Below are 27,222 nucleotides of genomic sequence, written 5' to 3' on the forward strand. Positions count from 1 at the left end.
TGCTTGCCGCCCTCACATATTTTGGAAAGGGTTAAATAATATGAGGACTTTTTTTAATTTAGCTTTTTTAAAAAAAATTTAATTAGCTGATCAGATGAGATAAAGTGAGATGAAGAAATATAATAATACAAGCGACTGTTTAACCGACAGCACGTCACACTCTGTTCTCTTCTATTTTCAACATGTTACGTCACACGGACCTCCGTCTCCTCCTCCTCCTACAGGGGTTAAAGGTCACAGAATGGGGTCTGACCCTTGTGCAACGTGGACAAAGCATTGTTTACTGTTGATAACACATTCAGTCCAAACAGAGGGAAAGATTATCACGGTGTTGTCCTCAAGTTTTGTACATTTTTGATGATGTCACCCTGCTTCATCAGTGCTGTTTGGGAAAAACAAACTGTGGTGAGCGGCACCGTTTTACTGCCTCTCTCCTGTGAGTGAGTTTATCTCCTCTGAGGCCACAATAAGCAAATGGAAAAATACAAGATTATGAATAACAGTCAAGACCGCAACGACAAGAAATTAGTAGTTATGGAAAATGTTTTTGAAAAAGCAAGGGAAAAAAACAATATTTATTAGTATCACAATTACACAGTTGATATTATGTTACACAGTTATCATAATTTTAAGCTCTTTTTCAGTCTTGTTCATTTATTTTGTTTACTTCTTTTGCTTTACTTTTACTTTTTAAAACTTATTTCAGAGTATTTTTCTTGTTTTTTTTTATTTTTATTTTTATTTTTTTACCAATTTCTTGCTCGTTGCTGGGTCATTTTGTCTTTTATTTATTTGCCTTCTTCACATGTTTTTGAGAGAAACCATGCCAATTTATTAAGGTTTCAAAGGGTTAATACACTGACTATAGACAAGTACATCACTTAAAAAAAATGGGAACTATTCCTTTAAGTCCAATCACCAGCAGGACAAGATATGTTTAAAGATGAGCCTTTACGAGATTGTAGATACAAAAAAATCAATTTAAAAAGAAGCTTTTTGTTATAAACAACAGACAACACTCATCAAAAATGAACTTTCGCTTAAAACAAGACAGGACACACTTTTTCAAATTGATAATTTCATTCATTTTAATGACTAAATGATTAAATAAATACAGAGTAGATATATTTTCTCTCAAGTATTAGATGAATAAAACATATTTGTTAATCTACAGCATACTGTGTATGATATCTAAATATGGTCTTAGTATATATTACCCTTCATAGAGTGATCTCTACAGGCATGTCGATATGGATGGAGCCAGAGTTATTAATATCATTCAAAATGCAAAAAAATACATTCTGGAGAAATGTTACCTGATACTGACTGATATTTTACATTACAAAAATAAAAGGCAACAAAAGAAGACAAAAATAAAACACATTTACATCTCATTAAGGAGTTCGTAATGTGCTCAAGTCAAAAAATAACATTATTACTGAGAGTATTAAATTGTAAGTTTAACCTTCATGCCAACAATCTTTTTGTCAAAGTCCTGAAAATGTCACGTTTCAAGTCGTAGATGTCTCATGTTGGAATGAAACCATAGCAGACTAAAAAAACAACAAATAAAAAGGTGAGACAGCGCTGAGATTCAGCAGCGGATTAAAAAAATAGTCCCAGTTTCTCTAGCTTTTGTTGTCTCATTAACACACTGCAGCAAATATGAAAATACATAAACAGAAAGCACACGCCAAATATTATCATTCAGATTTGATATGCTTGGAAATCATGTGTCTGTGGTTGAAGTCATCATATGTAAAATGGTGTTGAGATGTCGCGTTTTCTTTTTGACAGACTGTTTTGTTACAGTTTGAATCATCCCGCTCCAACAAAAAAAAACTCTACCGGCTTCAGGAATTATGCGTTTATCCTCTTGTCTCATGCTGTCTTATGTTGGACATATTAAAATCACATAAACAGGCCAAGAAAGTAAGAAATCGGAATTCAGTTCAAGATGTTTTTCCTGATTTTTTTTGTTGCTCAAACAAGTTTCTTAACAAACAAAAGATCTGAAACTTCTTCACATAGATATAGTCATAGTGTATCTTTAAAGATAAATGCAGTGTGCTTCAGTATAGGGCAAACATCTGGTTTGTGTCCTCATTTTGTTGTCAAAGGTAACTATTTCTGTCTCAAATTGCAGTCAATATACCTTAAATTATGTAGATGAATTTGCAGTGTTATCAAATGGTACCAAAGCAGATAGTAGTGAGGCAGTTATGTAGTGAGGTGGGAAGTAAAAGTATGGATGTCAGGGTGATGAATAGCGGCTGAAAGTTGCATAGTGCTGGCCACAAAACCAGCTACATTAGTAATCTTTACAAAGTAGGGTTGTCACTTTTATATAAATAAACACATAATTTTAAAATTTTCAAATATTTTTGAACACAGCCCACAGCCTATTCCTAAACTACATCGTAGAATTGACGTTTATTCGTGGTACATTTGCAGTAACTCCTCAAATTTGTTCTTGTGGTAATGTTACCATATGCACATCTAAACTTACTAAAAAAAAAAAGTAAGCAAACAGCTCAGCTTCTTTCCATAATTTTGACATTTACTGTCTTGAATCCAACAAACCTCTCTGTGCCTCTCTGTGCTTCTTAGAGATAGTTAACAACTTGCTGGTGAAGAAAGTGGAGCATTTAAGCAGCTAAAGAGCCAAATATTTCTCTCAGGAGGTGGAGACCAAAAACGGAGCTAAAAGAGATTTAATATTGAACTTACATTCATCAGGTGGACACAACAGCAACACAAGTGATGATAACGTTGCTCTGTAACTGCTGGATGTGTAAATGTTAATGGATATGTGAGGCATGTTAACACTTTATCTGCAAGAACTTGACAGCGCTTCAATTGTATATTCATTTGGACAGAGATTTTGTTACAGCAGTGCTCGCATGGACGGGAAACTGCAGCAAAGTACTGATCGAGGTTCATATATTTCGCCTGGGCAACCTTCATCAGGAGGGACTGCCCACTGCTTTATTGACCCAAACTTAGTACGAAGAATGTACTATTGAACCAAAAATCCATTTCCTCTGACAGCTTATTATCCAAAAAACAAATGTGCATGCTCCGCAGTCCAGTTTCTCCAAAAATGCTCTTTCCTTGCTGTTGTTCACATTGTAGGTTTCTGTAAACTACCGATGCATTACATCTGTAAACTGTGCTGTGGTGATTGTGTGGTTAGAAAAACACTTGGCTATAGTGAGGAAAATGTAATGTTTTCCCTCAAAACATCCATGTTTCGGTGGAACAAAAGTTGCTTGAAAAGCAGCAATGGTTCGGTGAAAAACACCTGAGTTCAGTGGCTCAGATGTAGCTGGGAAACTCTGTGAAGGGTCGGTAAAAAACACCCGAAATCGATGGCTCAAACACCACTGGGAAATACCACAAAGGCTGAATGCAAATCTCTGGACTTTGCGGGCGCAAAAAAGACGAAACTTGGGATTTAAATTATCCGTCGGGACAGATGAGCAGACAGAATATAACAACAGCAATCACTGTGTACATGATTGTGCTTGTTTCCATGGCAACAAGTGAAACAGACTCGAGGCCTTTCTATCGGCAGCTTGCAGTCTCGGCCCCCGCAAACTTCACGTGATGACAGCGTCACAAAACGTATGAGAGAAGTCCACAAATGTAAAAGGTGGACATATAGATTCAGCCAAATGGTCGATAAAACCACCCGCTACTGGTGGCTCAGTGCCACTGAGAAAGTGACCGCAGGGATTATTGGCTAACTGGACTAACAATTGGTGGCTCAAACGCTGCTGGGAAAATGAAACTAACTACACAGACTGTGTATTTTTGGAGAAATGAGACATCTGAGCAATGGACGTTTGCTTTTGGGATAACAGACTGATGGAGGAATGGACTTCGGATCCAATGGGACATTTTCAGACTAAAGGGGCTCCAGAAATTTGGGCTGCCAGAGCATTGGCATGACACCACGTCAGGAACCGAACTGCTATGACAAGGTAGTCTCGTAGAAATGAAGGATGGACGTGCCTTCTTTTATGCAGTGGTAGTGTTGGTTTTAAGCGATCAGTCTGCTGATCTGTAGCTTTAGTCCTAAGAGTGAACAGTGAATAAAAACACCGTGAAGCGCTGAGCAACGCTGCCTTAGAAGTCCGCCTGCAGCCACCTTTTCCAAAACTCTTCGTCTTTAGATTCTTGAGCAGTAGAAAATGAACATTACTCATTTCTTGAGCTGCACCAACGGTTTGTCAAATGGAGCTTTTGGGCTAAAAACAGTTTGAGCCCAGTGCGCTGACCCCGAGCCAAGACTTTGATTTTGGCAAAACCACATGAATCCTTCCCTCATCTGCCTCGTCATTTCGGCTACTCTGGCCTGTGGAAGAGAGGAGTCTGAGGGAGCGCTGCAGTTTTAGCCCTAAGCACAGTGGGAGAGCGAGAGCTTCAACAGTCCCTCCATGTGCATCTTGTAGAGCAGTTTGAACTCAGCAGGCAGCTCATGGGACTCCTGCCATTTGGTGGTGAACTTGGTGCCCTTCTTGTCATAATAGTGGTACGGCAGCTCCTTCCCCGTGTTGGGGTCCCAGCCGAAGGGCCAAAAGCCGTAGAGGTGGATCTGATCGCACATGGAGGACGCCAGCGTGTACATCAGGATGCCGGTACTCAGGCGCTTCGGCGACAGCTGCTTGGTTTTCCAGTAGCTGTTGAGCACGAGTGAGGAGAAAAGTTATACATTTAAGTCAAGAATAAAGGAAAATTCCCCTTTAATGCTTTAATATCACATCCTTGCTCCTATTTAACAATATGTGCTTAAAAAAGTACAAAAAAGCAACTTCTTTGTGTTCATATATCAAATCTGATCATTTTTTCCTCCTTTAAAGCAACAGTTTGCCAATTAAAACCAATAATATCAAGACATCCAGCCCATCAATCAATATGCAACTTTTAGCCAAATAAAGCAAAGAGTAAGTTGGCCAGGTGTCTTTGTTTTTGCTACATGGAGCATATGATGCACTCTGTCATCAGCTTTAAGGCCGAAACGCAGCCAGCATGGGGCGACACAACAGTCGGCTTTCGTCGCCTCCTTTACTTTGATGTCGGTTTGGTGTTTCTGGGCCCATAAATATTGACTTTTTCTGCTCAGTCAGGTTTTGCATTCATGATTCAGGAATTCAGTTACTTTATTTAAAGTGGTTGTTTTTGGAGCTGTCACCTTTGGCTTTAATGTAAAATCTGAGAATAAGATATTATTAAAACAAATTACTTCAGATGGTTTACACATTAAATTACTTTAAAGTAATGTAAAAAAAGAGGTTTGAACAACTCAATTTTTATGAGTAATCAGTAATCGAATTAAAAACGTGTTTATAAATACTGTAATAAGGTACTTATGGAAATTAAATACTTAAGTACAAAAGTAATTAAATATGTATGTACTTAATTACCATAAAGTTTTTCATTTTATTACCCATAAAAATTGAGTTGAGCTTATTTTTTCCACATTATTTCAAGGGAATTTTAACGTGTTAAATCTACAAACACGACCACCACAAACAACAACAAAAACCCTAATCTGATCTCTGCTGTTGCTTTCATTAGGCAGTCCTGCTCTGCAGCGTCACAGAGGGGGAACTCTCCAAACCAGCCTCAACAAAACCTCCTCAAAGAGTCCTTTAGGTGCCGAAAGCCGTCTGAGCTGCTTAAACGTGGTAATTCTTCCAGAGCAGGTAGTTTTAATGGGATTGGTGAAGATTAAGCTACTGTACGAGCAGCCCATTCTGCTGCTACAACACTAAGCACCGGACCTAAATCCCTCTGCACACACAGTTACAGCTCCGTGCCATACCTTTCACTAAATAGCTGTTTCTTTATAATCCGGCTTTGGAGCCTAAATCTCTTCTTTGCCATAAAGAGTGCAGCTCAATAACATACAAGCACAATAACGACAAACAGGACAAAGACACAAATGGACATTTTAATCCCAGACATACAAACAAAGCGAGAGAGATGTGTAATGTGTTCTTTAACTTTTAGGTGACAGTGTTGACCATCATTACCGGTGGTCAATAGCCTCTAATTGGGTGACAGAAAATCACTGAGAGGTGCTATAGAGGAACTATTAACTCAGATCACTTCATTATGAACCATCTTGCACTTCTTGGACTGGAAAAACAGTTGCCACTAAATAGGGGCTGCAACTAATGAGTATATTCATTGTCAGGTAATCTGTTTATTATTTTCTCGATTAATCACAAAGATGACGTCCTCCAGTGCCACAACCCAAAAATATTCAGTTCAGTCTTAGATGAGTAATAAAAAAAAGACTGCTTCAGGGCATGGAGCTTGAGTATTTACCTCTAGCTTTATATTATATTTCACAGCAAACCAGGCTAGCCGTTAGCTGCGTCTCCTAGCTAACACAAGCACAACCACAGCTGTTGGGAGCGAATTTCCGCAAGTTGCAAAATGCTCCAAAAATACTCTGGCAGCTGTATTTTAATTGCATTCAGTGTGAACACAGCATAAAAGCTTGTAAATATCACAATAACAAGGGAGTGTGTATATCGCTGAATGGGCAGGACCTTATTTGCGACTTTTTTCAATAAAAACAAGCCAACTGATACCACGGGAGGAATGTAAAAGCAGAAACAGCCATGGCAGATATTAGATGAAGAGCCCAAGACAACAAACTGCTTCTCTGCAAACAGCTCACCTCCAGCAGATGGTACTGGCTGTCTTACCTGTTGACATACTGCATGATGTTTCCGGGCCAGGCCAGCTGGACCTTCAGCTGACCTCGATGCTCCACGAAGAAGTCGACCAGCGTCCTTGTCACCGTTGCTGACGTGTGGAAGAAAAACGCTGGGATCCACAGGATGGCGCCGTCGAGCTTCTTCAGACTCAAGAAGAAGTTGTTCCTGTCCTGCACGGTCAGCAAATTGTTGTAGTATTTCTCTAAGATACTGGGATTAAAGGTCGTCATGTTGGTCCGACGCCCAACGTCCTTCTTAAAGATCTCGGTTGGTGCAAAGTTGCAGCGGAAGACAAAGTCAAACTTCTCTATCTGGGGGCCACAGCGCGAGCCGGTGAGGATGCCGCTGTTGCCAACGACGGCGCAGTTATTGTAGTGCTTGTTGAGGATCGGCGAGACCTCGGGGAGGAGTGAGCGGAAGTTCTCGCCGATGGAGAAGACGTATTTGTGGCTGGAGTAGTCGTAGTGCATCAGCTGTCCGATTCGGACGGAGTCTCTGATCAGAGTGAAGTTGTGGGGGATGTCGATGTATTTAGAGATCTCCTTTCTGCAAGACAGAAACACATTTTTGTAAGTCACTGCATACTTAGTGAAAGCCAAAAAGTCCGATTTAAAGAAGTATTTCATTGCTGGGAAGATGGTCTTTTGTCTATGCAGTACAAACGCAAATACTTTTGAAACAGGTGACCAGACCAGAGAAAACATTGAAAATGGACTGTGGCATTTGGTGAAGAGTTAAAAACAACCACACTACAACTACCAGAATGCACTGTGCCACACCAGACCAATAAACGCTGCCGCTGGTAGGTGATGTATGCAAGTTGTCCGTTTGACACAACAGTGGCTGGCTGGCGAGAAATGATCTTGAATTACAGTTAAACGGTAACTAAAACATCTTTCTGAAAACATTTGAGCCAATAAATGTGCAACTCAGTCACAGAATCAGCAAAAACAACGACGTGAGGCGACGCAGCAGGGGGGTTTCGTCACTGCTAGTTATCGAGTGTCGGCTTGGTGTGTAAACATCGATAGAGGTTTACTACAGTATATTTACACATACTACACACTTTGTTATGATACAGAGCTGGTTGAAAACAGGCAAAGTATCCCTTTAAGCAGATTTAAAGATTGAAATTCAACAGAATTGCTCACTGCTGTAAGTGCTCAAAGCATGCCGGGCTTCAGGACAGCCAAAAACCACCACAGAGAGACAAAGGCGGTGTGTGTAACCTACTTCAGTTGTAAAAAAGCAGTGCTGTTGTAGGTCCATTTGGAGGAGTTCTGCAGGTCCTCGCTGAGAGAGTTGGTCAGAGGGGTGAAAGCTGGATCCAGATACTTCAGTGCCAGCTGGGAGCTAAACAGATTAGGAGGAAGAGGAGGAGATAGAGTCACAGAGGTTAACCCTTTCTTCCTGTGTTTAGAGGAGGCCGGCTTCATTCACTTGCACTTCAAAATGTTTTAAGGAGCATTTTAGCTCTTTTAAAACAGTTGATCCTCATTTACCTGCATTGCAGATATTAAAAAATCATTTATCGATCATGCCGAGATTCACAAGCCGTCAGGTTATAAACAAGCCAACACTTTGATCAGATTATCAAAACCACCGTAAAAGCTGTCATACACCAGTTCTAATCAGAAACTAAAATGCAAAAAAATGCTGAAAATTTGGGTGCATTAATTTTGCAAAGAACAAATCTGAGATTGTGCTTTTTTCATATTCTGTTAAATTTGTTTGCCATGCATTGGTTATCAGCGTTTTTCCTGCTTCTTTACAAAAGAAAAAATAAGTATTGACTTCATACAATCAATCAGACAGCTCATTTTATTCCAATGCATGAAAACGTTTACTTTAGTTTGAAAGAAACAGCACAGATTTAATATCTGCTGGCTTGGTTTTGTTGAAATATCTTGCACATACATTTCAGCTCGGTGATGAAATTCCTTAAAAACTGAAAGTGAGATCACCTGACAACTCGTGTTTCTTGGTGTAAAAATGATGTCCAAAACTACAGATATAAAGCTTCAGAAGGGCTCTGCAGAAAATGATTATTACTAATATTACGTCTTTTTTCTCGCCAGTATCGCCCTCTTCATAAGCTAAAATGCTTCCAAAAGAAGTCGATTGAAATGTGCAAGTGTTTGAGCCATTCGGCAAATACATAAGGGTTTGTTCCTTTAGGAAAACAACTGCAGTGAAAAAAAAAAAGATTCAGTTTCATTTACACTCTCAGCTCAGTGTAAACGCACATTTCCCTCACTCTCATGTATAATAAAACCACCCCAGTGAACTGTGGGAGGATGAGCAATAAGGCCAAACTGTTGCAGAAATTCTGTCCATCTTAGCAAGTTATTCATTTAATTTGGCAATAAAATCCTTCATTTGGTTTCATGTAGTTCCTTCACATTCAGGATGGTTTTAAAACAACAATCCAAATCTTAAAATGATGATAGTTAATCACATTTTAACTCCACAAGGAATCTAATGTTGTCACTTTGTTGGTAAATATGATCTGAACAGATGGTCGACATACTTGATAAGATGAACATTTGTCTTTGCAGTGCAAGAAGCCTCAACTCTTCCAATGCTGCTAAAGTCAAGCATACACTGTACGATTTTAGCCCGTTTTTTATCGATTTTTGAGGTTCATGACTTATTTTAGAATTGGGCTGATTTCAGCTTTCTTGGGCGTGGTTTGCCGTGTAGTGCACAGGGGGGAGCGAGGGCCGCTCATCTGCTCCCGAACTGCCTGTGCGAAGTGGCAAACAGAGCATCTGAAAACGCCATGGCAACATGATGCTGGACAGAAAGTATGACCAAATACCAGCCAAAACAATGGTAATTTATTGAGAGGCTGGTAAAATTTCAATCACTAACCATTGAACAAAAAAGTTAATTTTTCACCCTGATTAAAACTAATGTTAGCAACAAGCTGACATAATGTAGGGAGTGCAGTTTATGGCTGGTAGCAACTTTATAACAAGGATCATTAGCGTTAGCTGTCAAGTTAACAATTGTAAAAGTAGCTGTTTGCCTACAGTTCTTTCTGGAAAATGGACAAGTCATTGTTGCTAATTTGTGCCTAGGAGCTTACAAATGAATCATTATTGACAATTGTCAATAGCCAGGATGGTCCTTAGGGGTTAGGGTTAGGGTTAGGGTTAGGTCTCTCAGGTTGTGGCTTGATGAGCGGACTGTACAGTGTGAGAACATTAAACTCGAGCTTTGGCTTTACATTGCAGACGATTTACTTGTACAGTATGAGTTGGAATTAACATTTCTAAAATCGTACAGTGTATGACCAGCTTGAGGAAGTTTATTAAAGCCTTAAAGCCAGAACTTATCCAGTAGAATAACAATGTAGCTTATTATTTACTTCGTAAGCTTTTCTGTCTTATTTTTTGCAAGGAAACCTTGACATTTTCGATGCAGTTTCTCTTGATAGAATGACTTCCGTCTTAAATGAGAGGAGTATTCAGTGCAGGTTTTCTATAACTCTGTATCACATCTGTTTTTCAGGATTTTCCACAGTGTTTGAAATTTGATTTAAACTCGCTTCTTTGACAGTATTCCTCCTCTGCGTTTAACTTAACATCAAAATGTCAAGGTTTCAGGTCGAGACTCTGCTATGACAGACACAGCTGGTCAAATAGTATTTGCAAGTTAAGTTTGGATCATCTTGCATGAGGAAAAGATCGGTGGCGTTTACTGCATCAGGACAGTTCAGTTTACGATCAAACATTCTGTAACTTACACTGTCCTGCATGGCAAACCCCACCTCTGTGACAACCATTATAAAGTATGCATAAAATACTGTTTGACCTGGATCTGATGGCAGTCAGACCTCCAGCAGCTTCATTTTGTTGTTGCAGCCGTCTGCCGTCTTTGAAGCCAGTGATGCTCAGCCAGGGAGGTGCAGTGCCAAATCAGGATCAGCATGAAATATCTACTGATTTGAATTTACCCAGAAGAATACATGTATTTAATTTGAACAAACTGCAACTGTCTCACTTGTTTTAAGATTTCTCAAATGTTCATTTGGATTTTTGTAGTGATATCGGACACTTTGATATATCCTGGATTTGAAAAAGATTTTGCATATTGCTGCTGTTGGGTGCAAAACTCCTATCTCCAAAACTATTTTTTTAAGGAATTAGAAAAAATGATGTGTTAGATATGAGTTTTGCGCCTGACACCAAAAATATACATTTTTAGCCTACATAATTAAGATTGGGATTAAAATAATATTTTTGCGAGGTGCTTTGGGGAATAAATATTTTGTCAGTAATCCTCAAACATGCACAATTCAAAGGATAGAACCACAAATAAAAAATAAGAAACTTGTTTGGAAGATAAATTGGGCTGACCTAAATGCTTTGAAGCTTTGAATATTCATTTCTTGCAATGGTAATTAATGTCCAATTCAGCATTTGAATGCTTTGTTTTTTGTTTTGTTTTCTCACCAGTAAACTGCTGGAGGAAACTGAAAGGAGGTGGCAAGTGCCAGACACGGATGAGTCCTAAATTTTGTCATTGACCTTCGCTTCAAGCTATTAAATTGGCTGTCCAGGGAGAAAGAAGAGGTAAGACGAAATATGGACCCTTAACCGTGGCTGGAAACTGTAGGCCTAGTGGAGTGCTTGCTTTGCATCTCGTGATGTGGCGCGACCCACTGCGTTTGAGCTTAATAACTTTGCGTGCAATAGTCCACCTTCCACCTTCTCCTCCCTCCCCTAATCTATTTAGTTTACTAACCAAGTGCCCAGTTTTCTCAGCAATTTTGTGTTTTTTACTCCTCATGTGAGATTTTGCTACCTGGACTCCCATCATGGTGAGTTTAAAACGGGGAACTTGGCAAATTATCTTTCAAAAAGTAGATGTTGCCAATTATTTTGAAATTCATCCATTCCTATCTCCCATGTCTGAAAACTTTTTAAGACTTTTGAAAGATTAATTGAACTCATTTTACTACAAATTAAGGCCTTATTTTTAAATAAAGAAATTCAAGGCATTTTAAGGTTTTTTAAGGATCTATGGCAACCCTGACAGGTTGAAGCACTAAGTCCTGCGAAAGTAGAGTAGGGTTCAGGTTGTGTACCATCGAAGCTTTGAATATTCACTGATAATTATCTTCGAAGCCCCAAAAATGGTATTCAGGACAGCCCAAAAGATAACTAAAATCTTCCATATTACTTCAAGTTTCCTATAGTCAATATGTAACAAAAACACTACTAAAATAGATTAAAGTTTGGAAATTTCATTTAAATCTTTTACTCTTAGGATTAGTCTGTTTTTTTTTTTCTTTTTTTTTAATTTCATGCTGTTTCCAATCCAACACCACACCATCCAAAAGGCTTCAGAGAAAATTCAGGGTCATAGACTCGTTATGTTGTGTAGAGTTAGAGACACAAACAGCTCGATGCTCAGGATGAGACCGTAGATAGATAGATAGATAGATAGATAGATAGATAGATAGATAGATAGATAGATAGATAGATTAAAAACAGTTAAAAATCAAACTCCCGTAGAAAAATATAAACATTAAAATACGGTAAAAGGAAGACAGAGAAGATCCTCATGTTTTTAATTAAAACTTCAGCACTCTGTATTCACCTCAGGTCAGGTTTACGAGGCGGCCTCTCGCTGCAGGAGGAATGTAAAACAAAAACAAAAAAACAAACTCACTCTTATCTTAATCATCATTAGTGACTGTAAAATGACATTAAACTGACAGAAAGGAGCATCTGAAGTATACTCAGTCAAGAGCTGGCATGCAGAGGTAAAGTGCATTTCAAATACTTACTTGATATATTTTATTGTAACAAAAAAACAACACTTTAAACAGATCTAATGCAGCTCCACCGGTGATCATTTGAGTTGTATGGCATTTTTTTGCAGTAATTGCATATTATTGAGAAAATGAAAAATATAATGGGCACAGACATTTTTGGTCACAATGGATGAGATTATTTACAAGAAAATGTAAACAAGAAAACCATATTTTCAGTCACTTTAACTGAAAAAAAAAGAAATATTTTATCATAGTGGTAAAGCAGTTTTTTTTTTACTAATTTATTCTGCGAAAACAATTCAAATGGTGCTGTATGAATATAAAAACTAAAATATCTCGACATCAGCCAAATGGCCCATCAAAGAATTTGGTACAGACGTTCACGGTTCTCAAAGGATGAATCCTCACGACTTATCAACATTTTTTGAAAACAATGGAAGCTTTCAGGTTCCTAAAACCAATAAATTCAAGTATTAATGGTTTCTATGTTTATAAATTCACTCTCCCCCTTAACGTCAGCCCAAATAACATTACCCTTCGAGGTAGCTTAAATCACGAGATCACGAGATTCCCCCATAATCCCGTCCTGATTTACTACATAGCCTGCCTCGAATATCTAACATAGTAGAAATGGCATTACCAAACCTCGAACACTGTCCTGCGTCTGTCCTGGAACTTGAATAAAAGCATCGCAAGTATGATGAGAGCCAACGCGCCCAGGGACGCTCCATCGAGCAAAACAACTCCAAACTCGTCAAATAGTACCTCTCTGTCAGTGCTTTTGTGCGAGCATGGCGCCAAAAGCCAAGCTGAACCCTCTTTGCCTTAACCTAACCGTTTTGACAGTCGGCGCTGTTGTGAAAACATAAGGACCACGCTGCTTTCTGCATGCTGTGACTTCGCGGTAACAGCATCCCGGAGCGTAAACAGCCGGTGCAGACGGATACCTAAAATGACATGGGTAAACGTGGAAGGTCACTGACATGCGACACGTTCGGAGTGAGAATGTGTTGAGCATAAACAAGGCCTCAATGTGTTCGGAGAAAAAAAAGAGTGTTCTGCTTTCAGAGAAAAAAACAAAACTTTCACCCTGTTCCCGATCATAAACTCTCATTCTACAACAACACAGCAGGAAGCTGGTATAGATTTGTCCACCGGAGTGTTTTCACTTCAAAATGCTGCCCACCTTTAAATCTAATTCACTCTGAGCGTAACCTTGGCCCGCGGTGACGGCGAGCGAGGAGGAAAATGATTACAGGCGGGAGGAAAATGAATGTGGCTCTCACACCGTAAATCAGATCCAAGGACGGTTCGCTGGCCTCCAGAGCCTCCATCAGAACGACGCTGTTTTAGCATCGCAGCCCGGACCTGACCCAACATGTCGGACGACAAAAGATTTACAGAATGATTTTCGTGCTGCAGCCGCCCTGCTGTTCAGGTGTCAACAGACTGGGATCAGATGTAGTAAAAATGCAGTAAAGCCAGGTGTAAATACTGTGGCCCAGTTCCACCACATTCTCATTTTCCCAATTCACTTTTTTAGCAGTAAGTGCACAAACTATGTACTTTATCATAATTAATCAGTATAATCAGGGAGACTACACTGTAAAATCTGACAGGTTGATTTTACTTTGAAAATTTAGAAAACCAATTGCCTTGAAAATTGTAAGTAAATATGTCTTAATTTATGTTTACATTATATTTAGAGTTATTAAGTTTCCTCAAAAATTAGCCATATTTACTTAATTTTATAAAGTTGTTGCCACTTAAAAATGACAAGTTGAATTAAATCAATAGTTTTAGCAGCTTCAGTAAACCAAGTTCTCTGTGCTATATATCTGTATTCTGCTGATTGCAAACTATTTTATCATATTTGTTTGAATTTGATTCTTAGACATGTTAACATGACATGTCTCCTAACTTCATATTTAATAATAATAATACATTTATTTATAGAGTGCTTTTCAAGGAACTCAGAGACACTAAAATACACAATAAAATACTCACAACATTAAAATTCACATGACATTAATTACACATTAAAAGCAGTTTTTAATAGCTGTGTTTTAATAGTCAAACCTCTTTGTCATGTCAACTTTAGAGAAAACTTTTAAAAAATATACATTAATTAAGTTTTCTTAAGTCAATTTCAAAGCAGTTGAATCAAAACTTGATTCATTTATTTTTTACGGATTGAAATAATTATTTGAAGCTGGTCAACTTTTTCAGTAAAGTTAAGTCAGACTAACTTGGTTTACAGAAGTTGCTAACACTTAAACTGAACCAGGTCATTTCAACTGTCATGTTTAAGTATAATCGACTTTGTAAAATTAAGTAAACATAACAATTAGCTATAAAGTAAACTATTAGTAGTTATGTTTATTTTGCTTTTTCCAGGCAGTCAGTTTCCAGGATTATTTTATGTAAGATCACCTTGTCAGATTTTACACTGCACATCATATCTCGGATGTCAGTGATGGACGGCACTGATTGGCTGATTGTTTTTTGAATGAGGAGACGGTTTTGCTCAGATTAGCTGGTTTAAAGTGTCAGTGTGTTTCTCCGTCAGCGTGTATCAGCCTGAAGGCAAACAGGGCATCTGTCACTTAATCCCACAGCTGTGAACTAGATTCCCTCACAGCTCCTCCGTCCCTCCTTACGTCCATTTTCTGCTGTGATGGTTTGGATTTCTTCTCACCACAGCGACAAAGCAACATATCACCACGGTTTGGCAATTTACCGCCAATGCTGCCTTCCCTCTCGCTGGCGTTATTTAAAAAATACTTTCAAAGTCAGGCCGTTTCTCTCTCCGAGCAACACAGAGATGCATGCTGCTCTGACGAGCAGGCTGGACTACTGTCACGCTCCCCTTTCTGGACGACTAAAGGACACAATTAATCAACTAATTCAGAGTTCTGCAGTACGAGTTCTGACTAAAGTGCACATTACGCCTGTTTTAAAAACTTTCCGCTGTTTTTGGCATTGATTTTAAATTCTCAGAGTTGCTCTCCTCCGACTCAGATTCAGAATCTTTAATGTCTGTCGTGACAAAAATTTGTCTTAGATATGACTTTACATACAGTACAAAATAAACTCAAACAAAAAACATACAGCATGTGTTCCTAAAAAAACGCAGAATAAATACTTAAAACAATCATTTAGACGATTAAGTAATTAATTATTCCTCTTTTTAAACATAAACTAAAAGCCTATGTTTTTAGTCTGGCTTTTATGGAGCGTCTTACGATCATATTTTTATTGTTTATACTTATTCTGTTTATTAAGATCCATTTTATATGTTGTTTTTGTGTCTTCAATCAAACTGAGAAACACTTCGAATTGCATTCAATATGTTTGAACGGTGCTATATAAATAAAATTTGGCTGATGTCCCATCTTCTGCAGGAAGCTGCCTCCGTCTCACTCAGACTCACTCTGGGTCTGCAGCTGCCTGCACCTGAGAGCAGCATGAAAACAAGAATCGTTCACTCTGCAGCTTAATCTGGGGACTGAAACATCCCCAGAACTGACTGCTCAATTTGAAGAATCTCAGTTGATTTAAGAGAAGTGTGTACTGGTTCCCATACTAGCAATACCTGCTTGACTGAATCATGACGCAGATTTCGGTGCCTTATTTTGGTGCCAGATTCTGTGCGTAGCGAGAGTGCAGCCGAAACAGAAAGAAAGTGAGCATGTGTGTGCCGGTGACAGTGACAGGGAGGCTGCAGCGACCGGAGCAGAGAAGTTAACTGTAGCAGTGCAGTGTGAGAACAATTTGGGCTGTTTGTCAGTAAATACAACTCCTCAAGACCCCAGCAAAACTCCTGTGTCGTTCTTCCAGCTGCTGATTGGAGCGAAGCTGGTTAGCCCGTAATTTCAAATTAAAACTGACGAGGCTCCTTTAAGGTAGACTGTTGAGGTGGAGCAGCTATTCTCACTCTAGTTGCTCCTTAACAGATCATAGATAAATGTTCGGCTGCTGAGTCTCCCCTGAGTTAGGGAGACTGTAATTGATGTGGACACCTTAAGATCACAACCATATAATTGATGATCTATGGGCATTAATGCAGTAATATAACAGCGTCCTCTCCTCTGGTTTCAGACTTTCCACCAGATGTCAAAACGTGGCTGCAGGGATTCGTTCCCAACACCAGACCATCAGTGAGGTCACCCGCTGGTGTTGTCAGATGAGGTCTGACTCACAGACGGTGTTCCAGTTCATCCCGAAGGTGAGGTGGAGGTCAGGGCGCTGTGTACGACTATAATGATCCTAAACTATTTCCGTATTGAGCTGAATTTGTGCAAAGGGATAATGTCGTGAGTCTTCCCTGAACTGTTGCTACAAAGAAGCCAATTATCAGAAGAAATTCAGCAATATTGGACCATTGCACAGCACAGAATTTATGTTCACAACCAGTGTTAAACTATAGAATAGCACCACATCAATGCTAATATGGCATTTAAAAAAAGAAAATAACTATCTCCACATACATGAGCATTTTAGCACCATTTCAGAAATAATCTCCATCCATACTCACGGCAGAAAATACTACATAGATGGCAATGGGTAAGAACAGATATTTATTCGCCTGGACTGACGATGAACTGTTACTGAAAATAACACGAGTATAAGGTGGTCAAGGCGGCAGAAAACAGATTAGGAGTTGGCGACGTATCACAGCAGCACCACCAGGAGCTTTATCCATCTCCGGAGGAAGCCACGGCAAAAGGAAAGAATTAACGTTACCGACACAAGGTGGATTAAATCATAAAAGATATGTAGGCCTAGAAATAATATTTTTGCTTGACACATTGTGACTGAAAAGACACAATTTGGAAGTGAATGTAGGTGTCTGTGTCATTGTTTTTAAAAGTCTCCATTTCTAAAATGCTGCACAAACTAAAAAAGAGAGAGCAGCATTTTCAAAGGTCTCCCCTTTTGGGGTTCCTAAACGCTCGAGTGGTGACGACGCTAGGCGGAAATGTAACAATATGTGCTTAAAAGCAAAGTAGCCTAAGGGCCCTGACACACCAGCTGATGATCAGCTGTTGGTGAGCGTCTGGCGCCCCTATTTTTGTCATGTGTCCTACATTAGTGCACTCATTGGCCCTTATCAGCCCTCGTGTACCAGCAATTGCAGGCTAACAGAAATTTAGGTTTATATGATAACATTGGGAGAATGATCAGCATGTACATGGATCCACATGTACATGCTTGGCGGTGTATGATCCGTGCATTTCCACTTTACACGGGGACAAAAGGGGTGGCGTTTTCAAAAAATTACAATGTAACACGGTTTTTGAAGTTTGCATTTTAGGCCCCCAAAACACTGTTGTCATGTGAACGACAGTCTGAAAAGCAACAAAAGTACCATGCAAGAACTGTTGTCGTGTAAACAGCCCCTAAATCATAGCAATATTTTTGGCCCTAGATGATGATTATGAACATTTTAACACAGTATACTCTGAGAAACTTGACACCTATTTTTACGCTGAGTAACAAAACAATAGAGACTGACTAATTCTGCATGAGCACAGCGGCACAGAGCTGTCAGGCCTCAGACGGCAGAGAGGCCTTCATCTGATCGGATGCTCCTCACCGAGACACAGAAAAGATGTTTCAGTGGATAAAGTTTGTGTGTTTTTATGATCTGATGGCTCCACCCTGACAGCACAGCCTGAGAGGTGAGAGTTCAGCTGCAAAACTAGAAAAACAACAATAATCATTCATGAGAATTTAAGAAAATCAAGATTCACATTCTGTATCAACTGTAGGCCACATTCAGCTGTTATTTCTACCCTGTCAGCACCTAAATGAACTAAAAATACTCCTGATGTGATGTCAGCATGCAGCCCACACAGCTGCTTCACAGGCCCGCCCGGACTCACCGAAACCCCGCGTGGAACATGGACATCCTGGGTCCTCCGTTGGCTCCGTATCTGGGGGTGCTGAGCATGAAGTCCTTCTTGATTGACACGTAGCTGATGAGCGACAGGATGAGCAGCGCCACGCTGAACATGACCAGCCCCAGCGCGCTGGCGATCCGCACCATCCTGCCTCTCTGCGGACACCAGCCCCCCCGGAGCGGAGGATCACTGAGCGGCCAGGACGAGGAGACGGCGAGCACCCAGGCGCACCGCATCAGCGGCAGACGCGCAGACGACGTTAGATCTCAGAGTCCATGTGCGGAAGAGGCGGAGATGCGGTGGCGCGGCAGCGGTGACGCATGGGCGGCGAACAGGAGAGTAGAGAAGCAAAAGGCCGGGTAGGCGAGCAAGGACGCGCAATCCGCGGAAATGTTGACGCGTTTAACATAAGCCATGGAGGCTACAGAGTCCATGTGTGGAGCAGGAGAGAGGAGGCCGCGTTTTTGCAACCGATTTCATAACCCAAACATGCAAGGAGGCTGCGACGCGGAAGAAACGACGCAGGATGAACGGCTGTGACGCATCGACAGTGCATGCATCGCAGGATGGAGAGCAGAGGAGGGAGGCGGGGGGGATCTTGGAGGTTTTCCTGCAGGCATGCGGGTTCAGATTACACCCGGTATCAGCACCTCAAGGCGGTGAAACGAAGCGGCGACACGCGGCGTCCTCCTGCAGGGAGAAGATGGAGGGCGACCGGCGGATGCTGCTTCTCTCTTCATCTGCATCCTCGGCGTCTCCCTCCTCTTCTCTCCGGCGGTCTCATTAATTAAAGCGGCGTGTCGCTTTAAGGAGACGCAGCTCTTGTATCGCGGTAATCAGATAAACAGCAGCAGCATCCGAGGCGGAGCTCTGCGTCCTGAGAGGCGGAGAGGAGAGCCGCTCACACTGACAGACACACAGGAAGCTGCAGGGGCGTCAAGGACCATATTCAACTCACATATTAACAAACAAGTCCAAAAAATATATATATACATATATATTTTATATATATACATGTGTAAAATAACATGTTTTCTGCTCATGCCCAAGCAGAAATACCTCTGAGTGATAGGCTTCCAAATATACTCTATAGGGACAAACATTGTAATCTATTATCTGTTTTTACACACACACACACACACACACACACAGAAATAAATACATTAATTAATAAATACATGTATTTTTTTTTAAATGAATGAATGAATGAATGTTTTTTTTATGGTCAATCCCCATTTTTAACATTTGATTTTAGTCCATGAACAGCGACCATCACGGTGGTTGGAATTGGGCAACAAAGTCATGAATGGTTACTTTTAAGCAAAGCTACAAGATGTCAAAAAAAGAAACCTTCCATCCACACAGAAAGCAAACTTCAGACTCCCGAACAAAAGTCAGTTGTTTGTGGGACCCATCCACCTCCCCAACTGCCCACCTTACATCACGTGGTTACCGGCAGCGTTATTACCTGGCGCTATCCTTCAACGCGTCACGCACACGTGACTGCTTCCGTCTGGCCACGCTGTGAGTGATGCCACCCGTGTGCGTTGCATGTGGACGCGCCCGGTACCATCCGCCAGCATTTAATAACAATGCCAACAGTTCTGTCCAAGCACATTCTCACTTGGTGCCATCCAGCCGCATCCCAGTTGGATGCAGAAGGTGGATTTTGGTGTCACGTTTGTATGATGAAAGCACTGACACTTCATCCTAGCATCGTAGAGAAACAGATATAAACAGTGGAAGACAATGAAGCCACTGCAGGACGAATAAAAACTGCAGTTCCTCTCATGGTCACTTGAGGCTGGCTGCAAAATCCACATAGACGCCCATGTTAAATTGTCCAACTTTTCAGCAGAAATAAGCATGTTTACAGCCTGGTACAGAAAACATTTTTGGTCTTTATAGCTAATTTCGACATTGATGACAGCTGTTCATGTGGTGACTTTTTTTCCACCTTTTTCCACAGCTCCACCCTTTTGTCCAAATATGGTCACTTCTGGCTCCCAAAATCTGCGATAGGGACGGCCAACATGCTGAACTGGAGGCTTCAACATGGGACTCCTCACGGTAACAGTGTTCGTTATTTTATACAGTATTTGCTTCACATGGTTAAAGTAAAGACGTCAATCGATTTACACAAACATTTTCGGCAAAGCACAAACAGACAGAAAGACGTCGAAATGCTCCACAGACACTTAAAGACATCAGACGGAAAGCTGCCACTGCTGCTGCTGGCATTTCAACAGTGACCTTTCTACTGGACTTAAGGCCTGATAACACACACACACACACACACACACACACACACACACACACACACACACACACACACACACAAGCATCTGGAAGCTTTGTAAAGGCTGTCAAACGTACAGATTAAGATCCTAAAGCTTCAAATCAAATGTCTCAACCACACACACGCGCACGCACACACACACACACACACACACACACACACACACACACGCACACACACATCACACACAGTAGCAGTTCTTCCCGGTCTGTGTTGTAGTTTTCCTCCAATGTTTTTCCATTTGATGCAGAAAATAGTGTTAAATTATGCTCTTTGATATCTCGGCTAGAAGCTGCACAGCAACAATTCTTTACCAGCAGCAGATTTGTAATTTTGTCGTTGAAAGAAAATCTGAATATTATAGTAAGTCTTTGGTCGAGACATTTGTACAGCAGGAATTTCGGGGCTTACATTTAGTTTTTGGTTAATCTCAGAATCCATCGATTATTGGTTTGACAATTATAAGCCTGTGGGGGCAATGGATGAAATTTTGAAGTTTCTGGTGTAGACAGATATCCAGGTCAAGACTCGCTTTTCCATGCGTCAATCATGTCAGCTAAATATGAAAGCAGATTTTTTTATCTGCCTGTATGTTTCATATTATTGAACACTGTTATGATTTTATAATAATAATAATAATAATAATAATAAACTATATTTGTACAGCACCTTTCATACAAGTAATGCAAAAAAGAAAAAAGTAAAGTCAATGAAAATATTTGAATAATAATGAATGCAGATTTTTTTAAATTAAAAAAAGTAATAAAAAAGATAAACAATTGTCAGACGATAGACGGCGGTCTCTGGTGATGCATTTCGGCCAATTCATTGTGTTGCTTTTGCTTTCTACACTGACTGTTTACCTTCAGCTCAAACGTGATTGGTCAGAACTACATTTGGAAAATGAATGAATATTTGATATTTATGATTAGGACTGATTTTGGTATAAAAAATTAACTCAATGAAAGTAGAGAATAATATTAATGTATGACATTTTTAAAGCTCGGTTGTTGTTGTTGGTTGTTGTTGGAGTGATACGAGTGTGTGTGATATTAAAGCGAGCCCTAAGGGTTAATCTCACTGCACTTTACTGTCCTGCTCAGAGGAAGTAACCAATAACAATAAATACTCGATTCATTGTGATTCGCTTCACTTCACTTGATTGAGCTTTACACCAAACAGCCACAGATGCAGTTTAATGCCGGACAGATTTGACATAATTATCACCGTACAGCGGGCTGACAGACGCACGAGGAAACAGTAAATGTTAATAACAAAAATGTATCTGTGTTACACGCAGCTACAAACAATAACTTTTAACTGTTGTAATAAATAAAACTGCGGACACTTTTTTTCTGAGGAAAGACAGAATAAATTCATTTAAAGAAGCAAAACAGAGAGAAAACAAAAGCGAGTAAGAGGAGAATCAGTTAAATTAAGGAAACAAGATGAGGGAGGAAAAGGAGTCAGGGTGGGAGACGTGAGTGTAACAGATAGACGGAGAGGAGTAAAAGGACACCGGGAGGAGATGAGGAGAGATCCAGGAGGAAGATATTGGCGTATCAGCTTCCGATAGATAAAACAGGCCATCAGGATTTCTTTATTCTTCAGAGAGCGGCTCACCCTGTAACGACGCCTCCTCGTCCCTCTGCGCCCCGAGGAGTCGCCAGCTGTCACTTTTTCACACTCTGTGTGCAGGAAGTGATGTAAACATGCGGCGCACTGCTCTGCCCATTACTGCGCTCATATTATCATTATATTATAATGCAGATAGTTTCAGTGTTCGCAGTGAATTCATTCAGCTATTTTTAATTCAGGGAAAATTGACTGAGCATTAAGCTCTTTTACAGCAGTGCAACATTCAGTGGGCTAAAAGGATATACAACATATGATAGCAATAAATAGCAGCAGTGGTTGTCAAAAGTTTTAAATAATGAAATATGTTTAAAAAAAGATGAAAAAGATTAAATTATAAACAAATCTGCAACTTTAAAATTAAAAAAAATGAAAATGATTAAACTGCAAACAAATCTGAAATTTTAAAAGTAAAAACGACGAAAATGATCAAATTGCAAACAAATGTGCAACTTCAAAAGTAAAAGGAATGAAAAAGACTGAGTAGCAAAAAGAATGAGAAATATTAAATTGCAAATAAATCTGCAACTAATGAAAAAATTGGATAGCAACACAACAGAAAAAAATGAAATAAAAACAATAAATAATAATCACGTTTGTGAATAAACCAAAGCAGGAACGCTGTACCGTAACTTTGTTATCTAACGCTTAAAATGATCTACAGGCTCGTACCATGACGTCTCACCACATCTGCCAAGCTGCAGATCACCACTGTTTCGAGACCAACAAACGGCAAAGCTGGTTGTGTTTTGGCGAACCATCACTGAGACATTTCTGCGTTTCCTGCCGGGTTAGTGCCACCAAAGCCTGAACTTGACCAGCAACAATAGTAGCCGCTTGCATCTGATCCAAAGCATAAGATTAAATGTTTTTTCCTGCCTCCACTCTCTGGGTTATGTGCATCTATAGTTTTACTGCATTTTCAAAAAGTGAATCAAGGTCTGGAAGCAGCTGCTGATTTTTAAATAAGGTCAGTCACACCTGTAAGACATTTTTGGGGCAGAGCGAGGAGACGGATCTAAAGTAGGGTAGAGCTTCACTGCAGCAGCACTTACATAAAGATGCTTCTTTCTGTGAAATGATTCGTTTTCATCTGAGAATATGTCGTTATTATTTATCTCGTCAAAACTACTGAGAAAAATGACCTTTTTTATGGCATTTTGATGACATACTAACACTTTACAAAAACTAACAGTCAGCAGTGATACAGCCAACATAACACTCATTACATTCTCATTTTCCACTTTTTAATACATTTAAAAGTAATTAATAATGGTACTGGGAAGATGGAATTTCAGTTTTTAACTATGTTATATATATAGTTAAAAGATGATTGTGATCAAACGATGAGGTTGATCACTGAAGGCGTCCATCTCTGTAAATACTCTACAAGTCGTACGAGTAACGTTAGTCAGCAAGTCTTGCAGCGTGCACGTTGACCACAGACTATATTAAAATAATGGACGTAGTCACCGTGACATCGCCAATTGATCTGCGAACTCCCGTTTTGCAGCCTCAAGTTCAGCATTTTGAAAACACATCTAAACTTTTACGGCGAGAGGCTGAAATGTGCGGTTTTCCTTTGTTCTCTCTGGGCCGCAGCAGTCCGCTGAGCACTTCAATAAACCCAGAATGAACTCATGAATCAGGTTGATCAGATTTTCATGTGAACTCTGTGATATGAAACCAATCAGAGGAGCTCACATCTCATGAAAGAGTCAATTAATAATCAATAGTCATTAGAGGGGAGAGGAGGGTGGGCGATCAGAGGCTGCAGCTCCGCCTGAGCTAGAGGAGCGTGAAATTACTACACTTTATGTACTGTACACACACACACACACACACACACACACACACACACACACAGAGAGAAATAAGCACTCATAACAAGATGTGGGTAAGCTCTCCCAAATTTAACCTGCCAAGCTTTGGCCAAACGTAAAGTTAAAACACACTCTCTTTGTTTAGTGTACTGCCATTCTTATATTTGTTATTCACAATTAACTTTGAGCCCCATTTTTGTGCATCAGTTATTGATTATCTTGTTTAGAAAACATTTTTTTTATTATTATTTTGAGGTTTGATTCTTTGTGGATTTATGTGTATTTCTGTGCATGTACCGTAAAAGTTAAATTAATAGCCTGGGCTGGTATTTGCTTAAACGGCTGAACTCAGCAGGCTTATATTTGGGACAGGCGTCTATGTGAGACGGGCTTTTATTTCCTTTAACACAAAAGTGTTGCTCAGCAAAGATAGGAAATACAATCATTTTATTGTTTAACCCTTTAAAACCTGGGTAAAATGCCCCCCCCCCAAAATGACCCATGTACAAGAAAATTACCTGAAAATTTGCACACAAAAAACACTTGAAAAAATTAAAAAAAAAAAAAAATTATTACAAACAAAAAAATATCAAATGAAGTCAATCAAATGAGAAATGACCTGGAAAAAAACTTTAAAAAATTATAAGTACTCTGTAAAATAATAAATTGTAAATAATTTTAAATATATAATTGTGATTATTATGAATATAAATCACTGGACAAATTTTCCGTAGCTTTTTTAAAAATAGTCTACTAATCTCGTTTTTTTGCATCTCTCATGTTTGGTGATACCGTATTCTATGATGCTCACGGTTTCCCTAAAATTAACTGAATGACTGAATTTTGAGAATCTTACAAAGCCAACATTGTGAGTAATATGTCCATACTGACAAAAGTTTAAACATATGTATGCGCTACGCTTTTATTTGAGGTTTTGTGGCACGTATGCATACGTGTAATATATGTATGCATGTGAGTAATGCTGTGTATGTATGGATGGATGCATACGGTTATGTGCATTGAAGGTGTGTGTCTCCGAATGTTGTACGGTGAATCCTCACTCACATGTGTATTTACATCAGGAAATCCCCCTCTTATGGTGATCCTGTTGTGCAGCAATAATCACCTGTTCACCATCAGTAAAGTAAAAAAATAACTGTCTGCAAAAAGTAAACACTGCTCAATAACATAGCTCTAAAAGTGTAAAAAAAATCTATTTTAACATCTGATTGATACTGAGTTAAATTATTTTGGTTGTTTCAGTAGTTAGTTAATCTGTTAGTCTGTGAGTGTGGCTGTCAGGTGAGGCGGAGCTCGGCAGGTGAAGAACAGACAGACAGCGAGTGTAAATGAAGCCTCGGCTGAACGTCCCAAGGTCACATTGAAGAATCCAGTTTCCACATTTCATAATTCATCATCCCCAACCTCGAGATTGAAACTGTTCCTCTGTGAAGATGAGCGCTCTCTCTCTGTGTGTGTATGAGTGTGTGTGTGTGTGTGTGTAAATGGAGTAGGCTGCAGTGCTTTGTTATGTCGACTGTATCGATGGAGGACAGCAGACAGACTGCGCATCACTCATAGTTCAGACAGTGACCAGCAATAGACTGAGCCCTCTGAGTGTGTGTGTGTGTGTGTGTGTGTGTGTGTGTGTGTGTGTGTGTGTGTGTGTGTGTGTGTGTGTGTGTGTGTGTGTTTAGACAGCAGTGAAGGACTGTGCTACGAGGCCAAATAGGCCAAACTAGCCAGAGACCCAGACAGGATGCAACTTAACCCTCTATGGTATGCATTATGATGCCAGTAGGTTAAAAATAAGTTTTCTTTGTGTGTGTGTGTGTGTGTGTGTGTGTGTGTGTGTGTGTGTGTGTGTGTGTGATCAAGTAACATAATCTAAATATATTTTCAAAATGTTTTTTGGGTGGTACGTTTTCAGGTACATGCATCTACATGGACCATCTTAGGACGTGCATTCAAATCAACACAATAGTTACTATAGGCCAGTTTAACTATCATTACCAATTACTCTGCTTTTTAATGTAACTTCTGGTATTTGGTATTTAACAAAATTTGCAATGAAACAACACACAACAAAGTGCATGATCTTAGCACTGCGCCTCATGGTGCCTCTGATTCTTCAGGCTCTGGTCTGAGTCCGCTGGCGTAACTCTGTCTCTGCAGCGCTCTGGTGTGAGACCGGCGGCTCTACATGTCCAGAGGCTGAAAGGTCAATTTCTTTCTATTTCAGACCAGAGAAAAGATAAATGGGAGAATTAGGTGAGAGGAGATGGTCTCTGTGCTGCACAAGATACACTCCTCTCCCTCCCTCCTTCCTCTGCTCCCTCACTCATCCCTCCATCACTCTATCGCTCCATGCCTCCACCGCCTCCGTCCCAGCCTTCCCACGTCTCCTCTCTCGTTTGCCACACGTCTTTTTCTGTTCATTTTTACCATCCTCTCTCAGGCTCCTCTCCTAATCCAGTCCTCCCTCTCTTTCTCTCCTCTTCTCCTCCAATCCTCTCACTCCTCTCTGCCCCTCTATCATCCATCTTCCCCCCTTTTCACACATTCACAATACCTGAGCGAGAGCAGGGGAGAGAGAGCAGCTGTTGCCAGGCAACCCGGCTGACCAACGAGGTGTGGAGAAGTGGAGGAGAGGGGGGAGGAGAGGAAGGACTGGGAGAGGAGGTTAGGAAAGCGAGGAAGGGAAGGAGGCGAGATGATGAGAGGGAGGAAAGACAAGGGAAGAGGAGGAAGGAAGAGGAGAAGAGGGGGAGGATAAAGGTGGTGGTCACTGCTCACTGATTGCAGGAGTCGCTCCGGCCAATCAATTTCAGCAGGTGCGTGACCAGAGCTGTCGAGCATCAATCACACACACACACACACACACACACACACACACACGGGGGAAAACTCATTCATTACAGAGGAATTTGGGAAAGTAACAAGCTGAGAAGGAGAAATAGTGTAAGGGAGAAAGAGAAAAGCCACAGAGGAGTAAAGAAGGAGAAATGAAGGAGGAGAGTTCGGAGATCAATCT

The 27,222-nt window shown here is 40.2% G+C and overlaps 1 protein-coding gene and 1 long non-coding RNA gene across 3 annotated transcripts in view; one reads left to right on the forward strand and one right to left on the reverse strand.

Moving 5' to 3' along the window:
- Window positions 1-2,700: 2,700 nt before the first annotated feature.
- On the reverse strand, window positions 2,701-19,358 carry st8sia3 (ST8 alpha-N-acetyl-neuraminide alpha-2,8-sialyltransferase 3). 2 transcript variants are annotated; one of them, XM_042509649.2, is made up of 5 exons: window positions 18,414-19,358; window positions 12,348-12,377; window positions 7,971-8,090; window positions 6,726-7,283; window positions 2,701-4,685 (listed from the first exon to the last, which is right to left on the reverse strand). In XM_042509649.2, exons 1-5 carry the CDS (start codon window positions 18,665-18,667, stop codon window positions 4,403-4,405), a joined length of 1,245 nt encoding a protein of 414 aa, XP_042365583.1. In that variant the 5' UTR covers window positions 18,668-19,358; the 3' UTR covers window positions 2,701-4,402. The 2 variants fall into 2 exon arrangements, with proteins under 2 accessions (XP_042365583.1, XP_042365584.1); XM_042509650.2 differs by lacking the exon at window positions 12,348-12,377 and having other exon boundaries at window positions 18,414-19,353.
- The window catches only part of LOC148186232 (uncharacterized), a 44,372-nt gene continuing 26,455 nt past the window's right edge, over window positions 9,306-27,222 (forward strand). Inside the window, exons 1-3 of the long non-coding RNA XR_015775193.1 lie at window positions 9,306-11,317; window positions 16,627-16,753; window positions 20,401-20,501. This is a non-coding gene — a long non-coding RNA (uncharacterized LOC148186232). The remainder of the gene's footprint in view (window positions 11,318-16,626; window positions 16,754-20,400; window positions 20,502-27,222) is intronic.

Source organism: Plectropomus leopardus, chromosome 20 (assembly GCF_026936395.1).
Source record: "Plectropomus leopardus strain MGB_pleo_1.0 chromosome 20, ASM2693639v1, whole genome shotgun sequence".
NCBI lineage: Eukaryota > Metazoa > Chordata > Actinopteri > Perciformes > Serranidae > Plectropomus > Plectropomus leopardus.